General features: G+C 40.3%; 1 protein-coding gene across 2 annotated transcripts in view; it reads left to right on the top strand.

The window, feature by feature from the left end:
- The window catches only part of KLHL29 (kelch like family member 29), a 392,570-nt gene that overhangs the window by 143,392 nt on the left and 233,563 nt on the right, over window positions 1–15,615 (top strand). For both annotated transcript variants that reach the window (XM_053937487.1, XM_053937488.1), the window contains exon 3: window positions 3,100–3,405. In XM_053937487.1, coding sequence (XP_053793462.1) covers window positions 3,145–3,405 — 261 coding nt within the window. In that variant the 5' untranslated portion in view covers window positions 3,100–3,144. The remainder of the gene's footprint in view (window positions 1–3,099; window positions 3,406–15,615) is intronic.

Raw genomic sequence — 15,615 nt, forward strand, 5'->3', positions numbered from 1 at the left:
GTGACTGCTGCCTTCCCTGCTGTTTGAATGAGGTTTCCACTAGCCTCTGTCTCTGCTGTTTCTCAAGATGGTTTATGCTGCCCTGTGTCAAGTTCTGTGCAGAGGAATGTGATGATTACACTTGACTCGGGACACACTGCTGGAGAAGATCTTCTTATGAGTACAGAATATGTTTAAAGCATCATTATTTTGATTGTGATCCTCAACATCAATAGTCTAGACAAAGCATAAACTCTGGATCTAAAAATACACTTAAAAATTAGCTAGTCTGTTCACAACCCATTTCTTACCTCACTCAGCAGCTATTTATGAAAACACTTTCTATTCTTTCTAATTTTAAATAGCAAGCACTAGCAGTTGAATACTCATTTATTAGATAGTTATCCCCTCCGGTTTTTCTGCACATCTTGTTGCTGTCAAGAAACTTTGTACCCAGCCAAAAATGACATGTTGAAACAAGTAGTCTATATTTAATGCAATGTACTGGGGAGAAAAAAAAAAGAAAAAAAAAAAAAAAAGAAGAAGAAAACTGATGTTTAGCCCCAGCTTTTATTTTTTCATTGGAAGTATGAAATACAGTAGCTGGGCTGAGAAGAGAATGTGCTCATGAAGAGGGTGTTGGGTTTTAAGTAAACTTCTTATTGCGTGGCTTAGTCACAGGCTTTTTTCCTGCTTGTTATTGACGTACTTGCCTGTCAGCCTCATCTGATAGAAGGAATGCTAGGGGCAGGGTGCCTGGGATCGTGTGGCAAAAACTGCTTTCTGTTGACTTGTGTGCATGTGTGCCGCTGCTCTCCGCTGAATTAAATGTCAGATGTGCTCAGGAGTGTGGGTGGGTGGGTGGGGGAGATGTGATTTGGTTCTCCCTGGTTGCCTTGTCAAGGAGTACACTAATACAGCTAATGGAGATCCTCGGGCTCGAGAGGAGAAGGGCATTCACTTGACAGCCACCATCCAAACAATCACAAAAGATAGCTTCATACAGCAGTGGAGGCTGTTGGGATTAAAAAGAAACTCTTTTGGAGGCAAGGAGTAATAAAGGATATTTTGAAATTGCAGCTTGCAGTTTGCAGGCTCCTTTTTTGCCTGACTTAGCAAAATGGTTATAGAACAAATGAAAGTGACGTTATACCTGTGGAATTTCTAACCTTTAAAGACACTGTGTTTAGGTACTGAATTCATTCTGAGATAGTTTTCACTAGAGAAAAAGTTTGCTTTCTTAACCTCTACTAAAAGAAAAGGTTCTGTTTTCACTGCAGCAGCTTTCACAGCACTGGTGTCTCTGGATTTTCCTGTGGTCATTGTACAGCTGAGCTCACATGGTCCTCTGGAAAATACAGAATTAGCTTTCTGAATGAAAGTATCAGATGGCTGCAAAAATGAAAGAGAGAGGAATCTAAGTAAATATCAGAACCATCAGCCCTCAAATCATTGAGTCAAACATTGCATCACATTCTACTAGAGGAAAAAATAGTTGGGTTTAGAAGAATGTTAATTTTGTGGTCAATACCAACACCACTATGGTGTGGTTCCCTGTGTAGGCTTTTGCTTGAGGTGCTCATTCCTGGAGAGCGAAAATATAACCATCAAAAATGCAGCTTATTGGGAGATTTGGTTTGGCAAAAACCAAAGTGTTGAATATAATGATTTTGGGAGGGAATTCGGTGGGGTTTTGTAATATTCATATATATTATTGAATTTTTACCTGAGGAAGTGTATTCTTTGTCTCAGCTAGTAACTCTCTAGTGAACCAGGTGAACCTTTCATCCTTTAGACATAGTGATTTGTTTTGTTTGCCTTTTTCATTTCTACCAGGTGAATAACTAACATTGTCAATAGGCACACTGTTTTATAACACTTCTAAGTTTTTTATCTCTCTTAAGAAGTTTCTTATCTTCAAGTTTCTGGGTGGGTTTAATTCTGGCTCCCTCCACAATCCTTATAAACAGAGAGTCTTATCATCCATTTTTGTATCTAAGAATCTGTGAAACAGCATTGCTTCCACTGACCTGATGTCATTATTACAAAGAACTTAGTGGATTGTATAATGCAAATAAAATAAATCAGGTGCTGCAGTGACCTGAATACTCATTATTTATTTATGGAAATAAATACATTTAGAATTTATTCATATTGTTTCTTCTATTGCAAATGCTGTAAACTTTCACTTACTCAGAACTCTGCTGGGAAAATAGCATTATTGCCACCATTCTGCACATTAGGAGACCTTGCCAGGAAGACTTCAGTAACTGCTCTAGGCTATGTAACATATAATTATCAGAACTAAGATTAGATGTTGGGAGTCTAGACTCACAGCGTTGTGTTAAGGCATCCCTCACCTGTCAGATGCAATCTGTAGATAACAAAGACTGAAAGGGGATAAGGACAGGATGATCATAGAACAACTTGGCCATAGATTGCCTATGTGTATTAAGTGTTTTAAGTCTAGCCAGAAGCACAGGAGGAGACAGAACATGTTCACCTGCCCTATACAGCAGCCTTACTGTGGGGAGGTGTCACAGAGTGAAATATTCTTGTAAGAGCTTCCAGTGAGGAGCTCTAGCAGAAAGGGGAATGTGTGAAGCAGTATTTGGCTTTGAAAATAGAGAAGTAATGAGTAGATTTAGCGGGTAGATTTTTTTTCTCTTTGATTTTCAGCATCAATATTTGGTCATGTGTCAGGTACAGGAAAGAGGCTACAGAAAAGATCTGAAGGCTACTGAAAAAACAGAAAGATGGAGCTGGTGGGAATGTTTTCCTGTTGTCAGAACATTGAATTATGACTTTCTTCTAGCCTGGCTTTTCACAATTTGTGTGTTTTTGCTTGTTATTTTGATGAAGAGTTTGGGCAGACGGTGTTTCTTCAAGTCTGTGGGACTGGGCTCTCCACTGTGTCTTTGTACTTGTCTAAACTCTTTCATTTGTGTTCTAGATTAATATTCACTATGACACTGCTTTCTTTCTCTTGATGTTCAGCTGGGAAAAGAGGAGAAACTGTGCTCTCCTAAGGCAGAGAAGGCGTGACAGGGTCTTGCCTGGTGGTTGCAGTCCCTGTGCTGGGCCCTCATCCCTTACTCCTCTGTGTCGTTATTCTTCCAGGCAGGCTCTCGAGTTCCCCCTGAGCCGCAGCTGCCCTCCAGCGAGATGTCACGGCACCACAGCCGCTTTGAACGAGATTACCGTGCCGGGTGGGAGCGCCGGGACTGGAGCTCCAACGGGAACCATGTGGGCAGCACCAACTGCAGCAGCGCCGCCAGCACCACCAGCAGCTCCCGGCCCGGGCTGCTGCCCCTGCCCATCGTCCCCTCGCGCCTCCCCACCCCGGCCACCGCCACCTGCACCACCGGCAACAGCGAGGTCATCACCAGCCTGGTGGCCAACTCCTCCCCAGCTTCCAGTACCAAAGTAAGAATTCAGATTTTTTTTTTTTTCCTTTTAATTTTTTTTTTTTTTAACGTGGTTGATATGTTGAAAGGATGTTAGAGATGGACCATCCCCTGTCCCTTTGTAAGGCTTGCATTCATGGGATAGCCAAGAGTAGGAAAACAAATTTATATGCGTAGTCTGTGTATTTTTAATTCTTTTCTGTGTTGTGCATACACAACATAGAAAAGAATTAAAGGTCATTCTTGCTCCAAGACTGCGTGTCTCCATGCTTCTGAGAGGCCCAGGCAGAGCAAGTGTTTCCCTCCTTTCACCACTGCCTACGTTTGGGCTTTCTGTGGCTTTCCCTGGAACTTACTGCTCCCATTTTTCTTTTGGGAATGCTCTTCTTGTCTGTTGACCAAGGCAGAGCTGTGGTTGACAGCAACTGGATGTGCTTCTCATCCAGAGGCAGTGGAAAGTGACTAAAGGTCAAAATATTGGCTGAATGGTGTTTTCTCTTTAGTTAATAGTTTCCCATAAGGTTTTCAAAGCCTCATTCTTAGTGCAGGGTGGAGTAAAACTGTGGAACTGCTATAACCAGGCTCACTCATTTGTGCAAAAATGCACACTAAGGACTGATACAATGTTAAGCACCAAAGAATAGAAGTCACTAGTAAACTATCGGGCTTTTTTGTTCTAATATATTATTGGAGGGAAGAGGGTGAGTTTTCCTTTAAAAAAAAAATTAGGTATTGTAGAACGGCAAAGTACATTTGATATTCTTGGAGAAAGTTTGGGTTTCTTTCTGCATGCAGATTCAGGCAGAACAGCTGGGAACAGAACAACCTGGCAAATGGTAAAGGTGACCACAGTGCTGGCAAAGTGAGACAGAAGCGCTGCTGGGTTTCTTTTTATGATATTTAACATTTTCTTTCAACTTACTTTCATTTTAATAACTGAAAGTGCCAAATGCAGCAGATGTAGACAGAGGGAAAGGAGACAATGAAGTTATTTAAAGTAGGCCAAGAGCAAGCTGAAATTTTGCTGCAGTACCATTATTCTATTGATTTTTTTCACACTGTAGAAAAACAAGGTCAATGCTACAGAAGGAAACATTAGCCTAAAGTGTGGTTGTAAAAATTTGCCATGGCATCTTAAAATTATTATCATTTGGAAGAAGCTACTCAGATTCTGATCAAAACATTTTTAGTGTTCTCCAGATGCTATCCAGTGATAGATGCATTTCAATCATGCTTTGTCTGGAGATGATTGAAGCAATTTTGGAGCCAAAGCAGTAGTTTCATTTATCATGACCTTTGTTCCTGGGTCTGCTTAGAGTCCGACAATTGTCTGGAGCTGATCAGCCCTTTTCCCAGATGTTCAAAACCATTTTGAAGCTTATCAGTGCTAGTAAACCATGTGTTTATTGGGGGAGAGGAGGCAGGAACAGCAAGTTAAGTGCCTTTTGATCATATGCTAGATGTGAACTGTCTTCTAAATTACCTTATTAGACAATTTTCCGATGACTTTCATTAGTAAGAATGTTTTGGCATGAATAGATCAAAAGCAATAAATAGACAAGAATGGAAGTAACAGGAGACACTTTTTATTCTGAGAACTGTTAATCAGCTGTGTAATCTCCCATAAAATAAGTGTGTAAAAATGCACAGAGTTTTTGTCCCAGCTTCTTCTGCTGTGAATCAACTAAGCAGCTCTAACTAAAAGCTCAAACTTGCATGTATTAAAGAGGAACAAACTGTGAAGAGGTGAGAGAGGTAGGGAGGTAGGTAGGTAGATAGGGTAAACAGAGATGTAAGGGTATGGTGCTTAGCAAGCTTCTTACGAATAATGTGAAATGATGTCACAAAAAACATTAGGTGCTCACACAGACTCCTGTTCACCCTGCCTGCCATCTCTCTCTCCCTCTCTCTCTCTCTCTCTCTCCCCCCACCCCTTACACACAGCAGACTTACACTTATGGTGAGTAGTGTAACCAGCCAAGGCTTTTCCCTGGTAGAATCTAGCTAATGGCTAGGCATAAAAAATTGCAGCTATATACTGAAGAGATCACAAGTTAGAAAAGCAACATGGTTACTTGGTGTCTTTTAAAAATAAAAACATAAAAAATAAAAATATAACAATACTTTAAAAACAAGCCAAGCATGTGCTAAGTTGCCTTGAGCTGTGGAGAGATCACGGCCTGCCTACCTTTTGCAACCATTTGTGTCAGCATGTTTATGGGGATACCAGGTTGTGGGGGATAGGTGACATCTAACAGCTGGATTTGTTAGTTCTGTTTTGGGACTGAGATATTTGGTTGCCAAGCTGCCCATTCTGCAGGCTGAACCTCCCCCAGCATTATGGCAGGTCATTAAATGCTGGCAAGGGTGTGCCCTGCACAAAAGGTGAACAGTGGATGAGGCGTCATGAAGCAAGAAGATTGATAACCTGTATCTCCTTGTCCTATTGTCTGAGGAGATAAGTACAGCCACCAGTGCTGCCCCAGGCTGGGGTCAGAAGGGACTCTTTGTCCCGTCCAGTTACCAGTTTTGACTTCAGCATATCTTCCCGAGCTGGTTTGGTGATCTCAAATCACACAGAACTACCATCTGTAGCCCTTCAGATTGGGTCCCTTCTTACTAGTTACCCTCCCAGTTAAAAGTTTGCTTCATTTTTTTTTGTAAATCATCTAGTCTGTCCTCAGTCCTTTGGTCCCTGGTTTCTCTAGTTTCCTGCTATTGACCAGTTTTGGTAGCCTCCAAATAGCTCTGCATCTTTTGCATCCCCTCCATTCTTCATTTGCCTTTGAAAATACAGGTGCGAAAACTTAGATACCCAAACCACATGCATCCTTTCAGCAGCAGACTCACCATTCCCTTGCATGGGGATAAGACTGCTCCCTCCCTCTGTTTCCATGTCTGTGTAGCTAATAATTGCTCCAGACTTTTTTTGCCAAAGTGCTAAATCAGTAGTTATTTAAAATGCATAAACATGGCATCGTCCTCAGTTATGAGTTATCAAACAGCCATAGTATTGTTAAAGACTAAAGTGAAGTCTGTTTGACAGGATCTGTCTTCTGGGTACCTGTATTTGCAGATATTGGTCATATTCCCATCCTTCAGCTCAAGGTTAGCTGAATTCTAAAGTGACAAATTCAAAATGGGGGAAAAAACTTCTTTTCTCTCTGACATGTAACTGGACTGTATGACTTGCTGTGTGATGGAATTGTTCAGGGAATTTATAGATTAATTGTTTTAAGGACCAGTAGTCTACCTAATCTGGCTGAACCATGGTCTTTAAAATTGTGTAAATGTATGTAAGATTGAAGACTTTGCCAGACTTACATGATATGAATAGAAAAAGCATTGGAAAGGAGAGAAAAAAATGAAACCATCTTCAGGGGGAAGCTTAGGATATGTAAGACTAGCTGTTAGGGGGTTGGGTTTGGTCTATATTTTCATGCTTCTGGAAGAGCTTTTTACTATCTGTGGAGGACTTTAGAAGGTTTTTATTACTAATTATTAATGTGTAGGAGAACTTTCGAACTAATTATGCTTTGCAGACCTTTGAAATTTATTCTCAAAGCGTACCTGTAACCTTCTTACCACAGATGCATTGGTACAAATCACACTTAGTGGATCTGCCACCTTTAAGTGGTTATGGATGTTTGGTCTGCGTTATTTAAAAAGAAAAGCTGTCTTTTCCCAAGCTGAACAAAACGACTTTGCATGCTGTAACCCATTTCATTGGAGGCTGCCAGAAAATATCAGAAAAACTATTTAAACCTCATCAACCTCTAAGTTGATGCTGCACACCCAGTATATTGACAGGGAAAGTGAGGCACGCAGAGGTAGTGATTTTTGAGTTTTCTGCTCATTCTGTGCCACTGTAAGCAAAGTTTTAATTCTTTTACTCAATTTGTTTTTTCTACCCTGATTCTCTACCTAAAGGGTTGGGCCACAGACTGACACCCAAAGGCAGCACAGTTTGGAGGAATGAGTCCTCTGCTGGAGATATTTCCTCAACCCCTCTACCAGTAGTCCGTAGGAAGGTGGAAATCTTGCCAATAAACTCTGTGTTTGGATCAATGTGTCAGACTCTGAGTGCAGCCGTTTATGATGACTGAGTTCAGGGCAGGTTCTGTACATCGTGGGTGGGGTTTTGTTTTTTTTTCCTGCCGTGAGGTTATTTATTGGTCGAAGGAAATTATCCAAGAAATCCTTATAAGACTACAGCACTGCTTAAGATACTGGCAACAAAACAGTCTGAAATTCATTTAAGGATGCTGCACACCATTCCAGCTATGTTTTCTGTTCATCTCAGCAGCACCTTCATTCTTTGTTGCTTTTGCGAATTACTTTGCGAGTTACTTGTACAATTTTCTCCATCAAAGCTCCTGTATCACAGCTTCAATTTAGAAGTGTTGTCATGGGCTGTAATTTGAAATTTTATTACCAAGAGATTTTTTGGTTATAGAACATTTACTTTTATCATCTCTATATTATTTTTAAATGCCTGAAAAGATTGATACATCAACAGAATCTGTACACCACCAGCCAAGATCTAATTTTTTTTTCAACCTTAATTTTAAAAACCCTTTGCTTGGAACATAAATTGATTCTTCAGCCCCCCCCAACACTTAGTGATTTGTTATTCTCAAGGTTAAACCTATGACAAATTTTACAAAAACAACAGTCTTCAGTTTTGATAAAATTTTTTCTAGTTGAGCTCAGGGATAGCTGTGCAGTTTTAAGTCTTTAAATAGTGTAACTGAGGCATGATTGTGGCCTCCTGTTCTCACAGTACTCCTTTAGCATTTAAGACTTGTGTGTTTTTGCTACCAGAGTTTATCCCACTGTGGTTAGCCACAGGTTATGGTGTGGGAGGGAAGACAGTGATGATCAAACATTTGTTAACCTCTCTGGAAAGTCAGGCAAGGATAGCAGGCGAAGAAGTAGCCACCGCTGACTTTGTGCATCTGTGCAATTAAATAGCATTAAAAAACAAGTGGGGAGGGAAGAAAATTCTTATGTTAAAGAAAAAAATAGTCAGTGTGGCTGAGGAATGCATTGTAAGAAGGAATAAAGGGAAACAGAAGTAAAATGTTATATTCTTATTTCCTTCATGGGCCAAAAAAATGTAGCTCCCTGAACAGCAGCCTGTCAGATGCTGATGATTTGCAGTAGGTTGCAGGATTTGTGTTGTCTGTTCTCTTTCTCTCGCTTAGGAGGTGGTGATTTGTGAAGTTGGTGTACGGCTTCCACAAATATTTAAAATATTGATTAAGCAGAGGAAGAATAAACACGAATTGTTTTTCAAGTTGCGCCTTATGTTGTACATGACTAATTACATACAACAATTTGCTCTGCTACGGTAACTGAAATTTATGTACTCTTTTTATTATAAAACATAAGATGCTTGCATAAAGAGAGAGATTATAAATATTGGAATAGAACAGTTGCTAGAAAACAGTCAAAATATGCGGTGATGAAATATATGGGATTTGCTCTTCCAGCTTCTCTGTGAAAGCTGTTCTTCTACTCCCCTAGGGTTTGCACTCAGAGCTGGCGTATTTTTGTCACCATTTCAGATAGCAGCCTGGTGATTCTTCAGTGAGGATGTGACATAGCAGTCCAGTCCAAGTGCAGTCCAGTGGCAAAAGCTGTGTTAAAGATCTTCAGGTTCTTTTGGCAAATTATTGTGATGGTACACAAGGCTTCAGTTGCTGAATGTCAAATTGTAACAGTGATTTTTTTATTTTCCAGAAACACATTTTTACCTCTGGATACATTTTTAAAATAGAGTCATGTCTAGTTTCATTGATAAATGAGATGCAAGTCTGTTCCCATCTAAGCAGAGACTTGGGATGCACATGAAGTTCTGATTATGGCAGACTATGACATGAATGCTTAGGAAATCAGAGCAATACAGAGTACATAACACTGATGGTTTGTAACAGAACAAAAGGACTGGTTTTCCCTGGCACCCAAATCACATTCTCCTGGTTCTTTAGGCTTGAAAATTCACTAAGCTTTGTAAAATTTACATTTTGGGCTGACACACAATTTAACTGGATTGCAGCTGCCAGACTGAGGCTTTTGTGAGTAGTCTGCAAGCAAGGAGAGAGAGACAGAGTGAATTATGTTGGCCATGACATGCCATCACACCAGCCCAGCTAGGGTGAAACCAGCAGGGTGCACGAAAAAAACCCAAATCATTATAGTATCGTATTGGTATCCTCAAATCAGAGAGTTACTTTAGGAGTTGAATTTGAGGAATCAACAGCTTGAACAAGAAATGAGAGGAAGAAACATAGATTTGGTCATTGACTCTCAGGACACATTTTTCTTTACTCTAAATACAAATTGACAAAAAATGTCTGTAAATTGAACTGAGCAATGACTTCTGCTGAAGTAATCGCATTACGCTACTACAAAAATTTACAACTCCGGGGTATATTCATACCACCAGGGCAAAGGGAGATTGGTGATGGGTTCCAGAACTGATGTGATGAAGGTACTGAAGCAGAGGAACAGATTCTTTCCTTTGAAGGAAGTGGAGATGTCTTAGGTGTTTTCCAGTCTCCTCTCTAAAAGGCTATTCCTAATGATCTGTGGCGCTAGGGCTTAGACTGTGCTGATGATCTGCCACTTCCTCCTACCATCTCATTTCAGTATTTTTTCTCAGATGCATCTGTACATATTTTTAATGGTGTATAAATTGGAACATACAAAATGTGGGTTTAATTTGTCAACTTTTGCAGATACTTTCTTGGAGCAAAATAGGTTGGAAAGCCCTGGCATGCTCATTAATCTGTAAAGTCATAAAAAGCTGCTTGGATTTTTTTACTTGCAGTGTGTTTATCATCTGTTGAAAGAGCTAAGAGGTCTGGCCAGTTTCTAGGCCCAGTTCCATTTGAAGATGAAAGGCAGCATTTTTGAAGCACTAATTGACATCGCCAAATACTTACAAGGTCATAAACATGACAGCTTTGGATAAAGAAAAAGGAGTATTTCTGGGCCTTGGCACTTTAAAGAAAAAATCTCTTAACTTCCAAAAGGAATAAATATCAGTCTTAAAACCTAAATAAAATTTGTGTTGGCCAGGATTTAAGTCCTTGATTCTTTGAAATTATTTAGAGTTATTTTTATTTTCTTATTTCTTTCTCAGCATTACATCATTTTCACGTGTATTAGTTGCAGATTATCTATTGAAAATAAAGCAATATATATACTTCTGTCATTCAGGAGTCATGGGTGTTTCATGATAAAATTTGTCCCAGCCTCCTGTCAAGATAAAAAGGCCTGGAAACTGCCTTGCCTGTGATTTGATGTGGGTTACTAGAGGGTTTATTTCCAAGGAGCAGCACTTCTAAAGGAGGGCAGGTTCTCTGAGTCATAGGTGCATATAATCCTGAGGTTGGTTGCTGTAATTTAGGAACGTAATGCTATTGTCAGCATCAAACACAGCCACAGAAAGAATTTTACAGGGGATCACTTGGTGGTTTCCTATTATTTTGCTGTCAGTGCTTAATAGGTAGGGTCTGGAAATTATTTTCAAGAAAGCTGATACTTTCTCAGCAAGGTAATTTCTGATTTTGGTGTTGCATGAAGAGGGTAATGTCAGAGAAATCATTGATGGGAAGGATAGCTTGATTGAGGTATAAAGGAGCCTGATGTGAACAGTTTTTAGAGGGCTGCTCTACTGTTTGGGTGCACTGTCTGCATACCATAATTTTTATTATAACAGGAAAACAATGGTATTTTTTTAAAAACACAGTTTTAAGGCATAGCAGAAGGAAAATGCATTATATGTATGACAGATGTAATACTTTCTTGATGACATCGGATTCCTCAGCTTGCAAAGCAAATGAACCAAATGAAAAGGAAAGAAAGAAAGAAAAGAAAGAAAGAAAAGAAAGAAAAGAAAGAAAGAAAGAAGAAAGAAAAGAAAGAAAAGAAAGAAAAGAAAGAAAAGAAAGAAAGAAAGAAAGAAAGAAAGAAAGAAAGAAAGAAAGAAAGAAAGAAAGAAAGAAAGAAAGAAAGAAAGAAAGAAAGAAAGAAAGAAAGAAAGAAAGAAAGAAAGAAAGAAATAGAAGGGAGAAAAGCTTCACTTCTCCCTGTGATTTCCATGGGCCTTGAGTTCCTCCTTGATACAAAACTTGTCTGTGAAGCTGACAGACACAAAAAAAAATTTGTCCCTGGGAGTGATTAACAGGACATTAAACTCTGCACACTGGCTCTTTGAATTGGGAATGCTGCACCTTCAACCACTGGACACAGGCTGAAGTGCTCCGGGCATACCGGGAAGCTCTGATCAGCCAGGGCTGACGCTCCAGACTGATGTTAAAGCATCACCGCTGCCCTGTCTACAATCCTGAAAATCCTCTTGAAAAAATGTCCAGACCTTGAAGAGGAGCGTGAGGATCTTGTGACTCTGTGGCATGAGGTGAGGGCAGGCTGGGCTGCTGCTAGGGAGGGCGGCAGTGCCAGGAGTCCTGTTACAGCAGCGAGGCTCCCTCTGCCCCCACAGTGCCACAAGGTGCAGTCATCTCCTGCAGAAATGGAAATACACGGACTCACTTCCTTGGGTGTGGGCAAAACAGAAGTTCCTTGTCAATGCCTGTGAGAGCACTGTAAGGGAGACCGTGGAAGGAATTCCTCACACTTTTTCCTGACTCTAGTTTCACTCTGTAGAAGCAGCTCTGATGATTTGTAATTCACATTTATTTTAAAAGAAGCGTGTGTAAAAGGAGAACCAAGTTATTTTGTTGGGGTTTCTCTTGGAATTTGAGGCATTACTGAACGTTCAAGTGATGGTTAGCTGCTGTAACATTCTGTTCTTGGATGAAGTGGGCACTTTTCAGGAAACAAAATTCACGTTTGTTTTGGTTTGGAGGAGCCAGCTATTCCAAATTCTCCCGAAGATTGGTCTGCCTCTGCTGGTTTTGGTTGTTCTCTGCTCCTGTCAAGTTGAAACATATGTGGTTGTTACCCACTACAATTTAGCACGACCAAACTGGTTCACTATGGAAAAAAAAAACTTGTAGAAGTTCTTCAGAGAAATAAATGCTGTCTGTGAACTGGTGTTTGGGTGCAAAACAATATGCATCCACTGTATAAATAATGAATAATAACTAGTAATAAATTCTTCACATCATAGCATTATTTCTTACTGTTTATGATCCCAGGTCTCTTATGGTAATCCTGAAACAAAGCACTGGGATGTATGTGAATAATATTTACTACTACTAAGTTGTTGCACAAACATGCCCAGAAGAAGCAGCTTTCTTGGCTGTGTCATTTGAATGTTTAAGATTATATACTGCTTATATTATAATAATATATATAATTAAAGTTATCCTTTAATTCCAAAGGGTTATACAAAGCCCATGCTTTCAAAACCACTGAAGTAATGCAGCAAGTGAAACATTTTTCATCTGGCAAGTGAAACACAAGAATCATTGAGGTTGGAAGGGGCCTCTGCACATTGTCTGGTCCTGCCCCCTTGCTCAAGCAGGTTCACCTTGACCCAGCTAGCCAGGACTATGTTCAGAGGACCTTTAATATCTCCAAGGAAGGAGACTCCAGTCCTCTGTGGGCCACCTGTGCTGGTGCTCTGTCATCCTCTCAGTAAAAGAGTGCTTCTTGCTGTTTATAAGATTACAGGAATATTTAGGTTGGGAAAGATCTTTAAGATCATTGATTCCAACCATTAGCCCAGCACTGCCCAGCCACCACTAAACCATGTCCCCAGGTGTCACATGTACACATCTTTTAATACCTTTGAGGGTGGTGACTCAACCACTTCCCTGGGCAGCCTGTTCTCAATGCTAAATAAATCTTTCCAGTGAAAAAATATTTCCCAATATCCAGTCTAAAACTCCTCTGGTGCAACTTTCCTCTTGTCCTATTGCTTGTTATGTGGGAGAAGAGACTGATCCTCACTTTGCTACTAACTACAAACTCCTGCTTGTTGCACATTAGTGCAGGTGCAGGGTCCAAAACTGAGGAAGGTCCCAATATAGCTTCAGAATCTCCATAGGAAACACTACAAACTCAGCTGCACATAACCAGAAGTACTCTGACCTAACATCAAAATGTGCTTTGTTTTGAGCAGGAGACAGCCAAATGATCTGCAGAGGTCCCTTCCAACAAAAAGCATTCTATAATATCCTGACAAAATCCTAGAACTGAACCAACTCTTCAGTGTATTTCCCAAGGCAGAGGATTTGATGGTTTGCTTTAAAACAATACCCAGAATCCTCATCGGCCAATAAATACCAGAACTTTGAATTTATTTTAGGTCTTCTGAGCCTAACTCCTATCTTGGCATAGTCATCACAGTTTTGCTTTTGAACAGCTTGTTTCCTTTAGAATTTTTGTTTCATGCTGGGATGGAGTAAGACTGAATAATTTATCTTCCTTTTCCTCAAAAGCTGAGCAATAGTTATACCCCACATGGATTTGAGACATTATTATCTTTCTAAGCTTCCATTAATTATCTTTATCATCCCTGCTTTTAAAGGTCTAGCATTTATCTTTCCAAGGTTCTTCAAGCTGGATTATAGAGGAAAATTTGAGTGTATTAATTCCATTCTTGCTTATGAAGTTTTAAACTCCATTTCATAAACATTTTTTCTACTGCTCACAATAATTGTACTGATAGTTTTCCTGTGACCAAAGTGTCTGATGCATAGAATTGATGACTTTTAAGGCCATCATACATGTGAATAATTATCTCAGATGCACTGCTTTGATTAAGACACAGATGTGTACAGGTTTTGAAGATCTGGATTGTACGTGCATTGTTTGCAACCTGCAAAGCTGCCATTCACCTTGTTTTCTCAGCCTGCTTAGAAATGTTGTACTGCTGTACAATAAAGTTTAGCTCAGGAGCACTGCAGGATAATATTTTAAATTGTCTTACATGTCATCTCAGCTATGATTTGTACAGCTGTTACAAATTTTACAATAAATCCATCTTCATAGAATCATAGGATGTTTTGGGTGGGAAGGGACCTTTAGTTCCAGCTCCCCTGCCATGGGCAGGAATACCTCCCAGTAGAAGAGGTTGCTCTGAGCTCCGTCCAACCTGATCTTGAACATTTCCAAGGGTGGGGCAGCCACAACTTCCCTGGAGAACCTGATCTAGTGCCTCACCACCCTTGCAGTAAAGAATCTCTTCCTAATCCCTAATCTAAACCTACTCTCTTTACATTTGAAGCCATTCCCCCTTGTCCTGTCACTCCATGCTCTTGTAAAATAGTCTCCCTCCATCTTTCATATAAGCTCTCTTCAGGTACAAGAAGGCTGCAATTAAGTAACACCAAAGCCTTTTCTTCCCCAGGCTGAACAATCCCAATTCTCTTCGTGCTCATTTCCATTTTTGTGCTAGGTAGATAATTCCCAAGTTTGCCTGTAGGTTGCCAGTGGTTGCTTTGCAAAGGGACAGGGCAGTCCAAGTCTGCTGTCAGTGCTCTTTAGAGACTGAGAGATGCTCTTGGATGCAGTGCACCAAGTGGGGTGACAGAGGACCCTTCTAAAATAACCAGAAGTCGAAGAGTAGAGCAAGACACCTCTAAATTCACCCAGACAGACCCCAACTGACCACTTTACTTTGTGTTCCCCTTCAGTTCCCTGTGGAGTATGTTATTCCTCAGCTTGTGCTAGGTGCTTCTCCTGTAAAATAGTGCAGTGGAGTCCTCTCAGGAGTGGAAATGGAAAGAGAAAAGACAATGCACACAAAAGTCAGCAAAGGAATTAATGGTTAGAAAGAATGAAAGAAAAAATGGCTCGCACTGGGTATAACCAGATACTGGCACAGATGCACAGAGATGTTGCTGCATACCCTGGAGCTACCCAAAATTTAAGAGGTCAAAACCCATGCAATCCAGTATTGTCTTTGGCTGCTCTGAGGAGGAATTGTACATGGTCACTTTCCAGAGCCCCTTCCCATGAAACCAGGCTGGTTATTTTTTGATGGTAAAAGCCAGCAAAGAGCTGTGGAAAAGAGCCTTGGAGAAAACTCAGTCTAGACTCTCCTAAAAGGTTTCCTTCAGAGAACAGAGAGGTAGTTATGGAAGTCACCTTGACCTTGACTATAAGTCTGCAAAGGCAATCTTGCTCACCTCACCTTCTGAGCTGTTGGTAAGGGAGCGAATTTGCTCTGCAGCAAAGACCTTTTTTATCATTCTTTTGGTATGGATCAAAGAAAGTGGTTCAAAACCAGAGAGAGATAAGGCAGTCA

The sequence above is a fragment of the Vidua chalybeata genome, chromosome 3 (genome assembly GCF_026979565.1).
Source record: "Vidua chalybeata isolate OUT-0048 chromosome 3, bVidCha1 merged haplotype, whole genome shotgun sequence".
NCBI classification, from domain to species: Eukaryota; Metazoa; Chordata; class Aves; order Passeriformes; family Viduidae; genus Vidua; species Vidua chalybeata.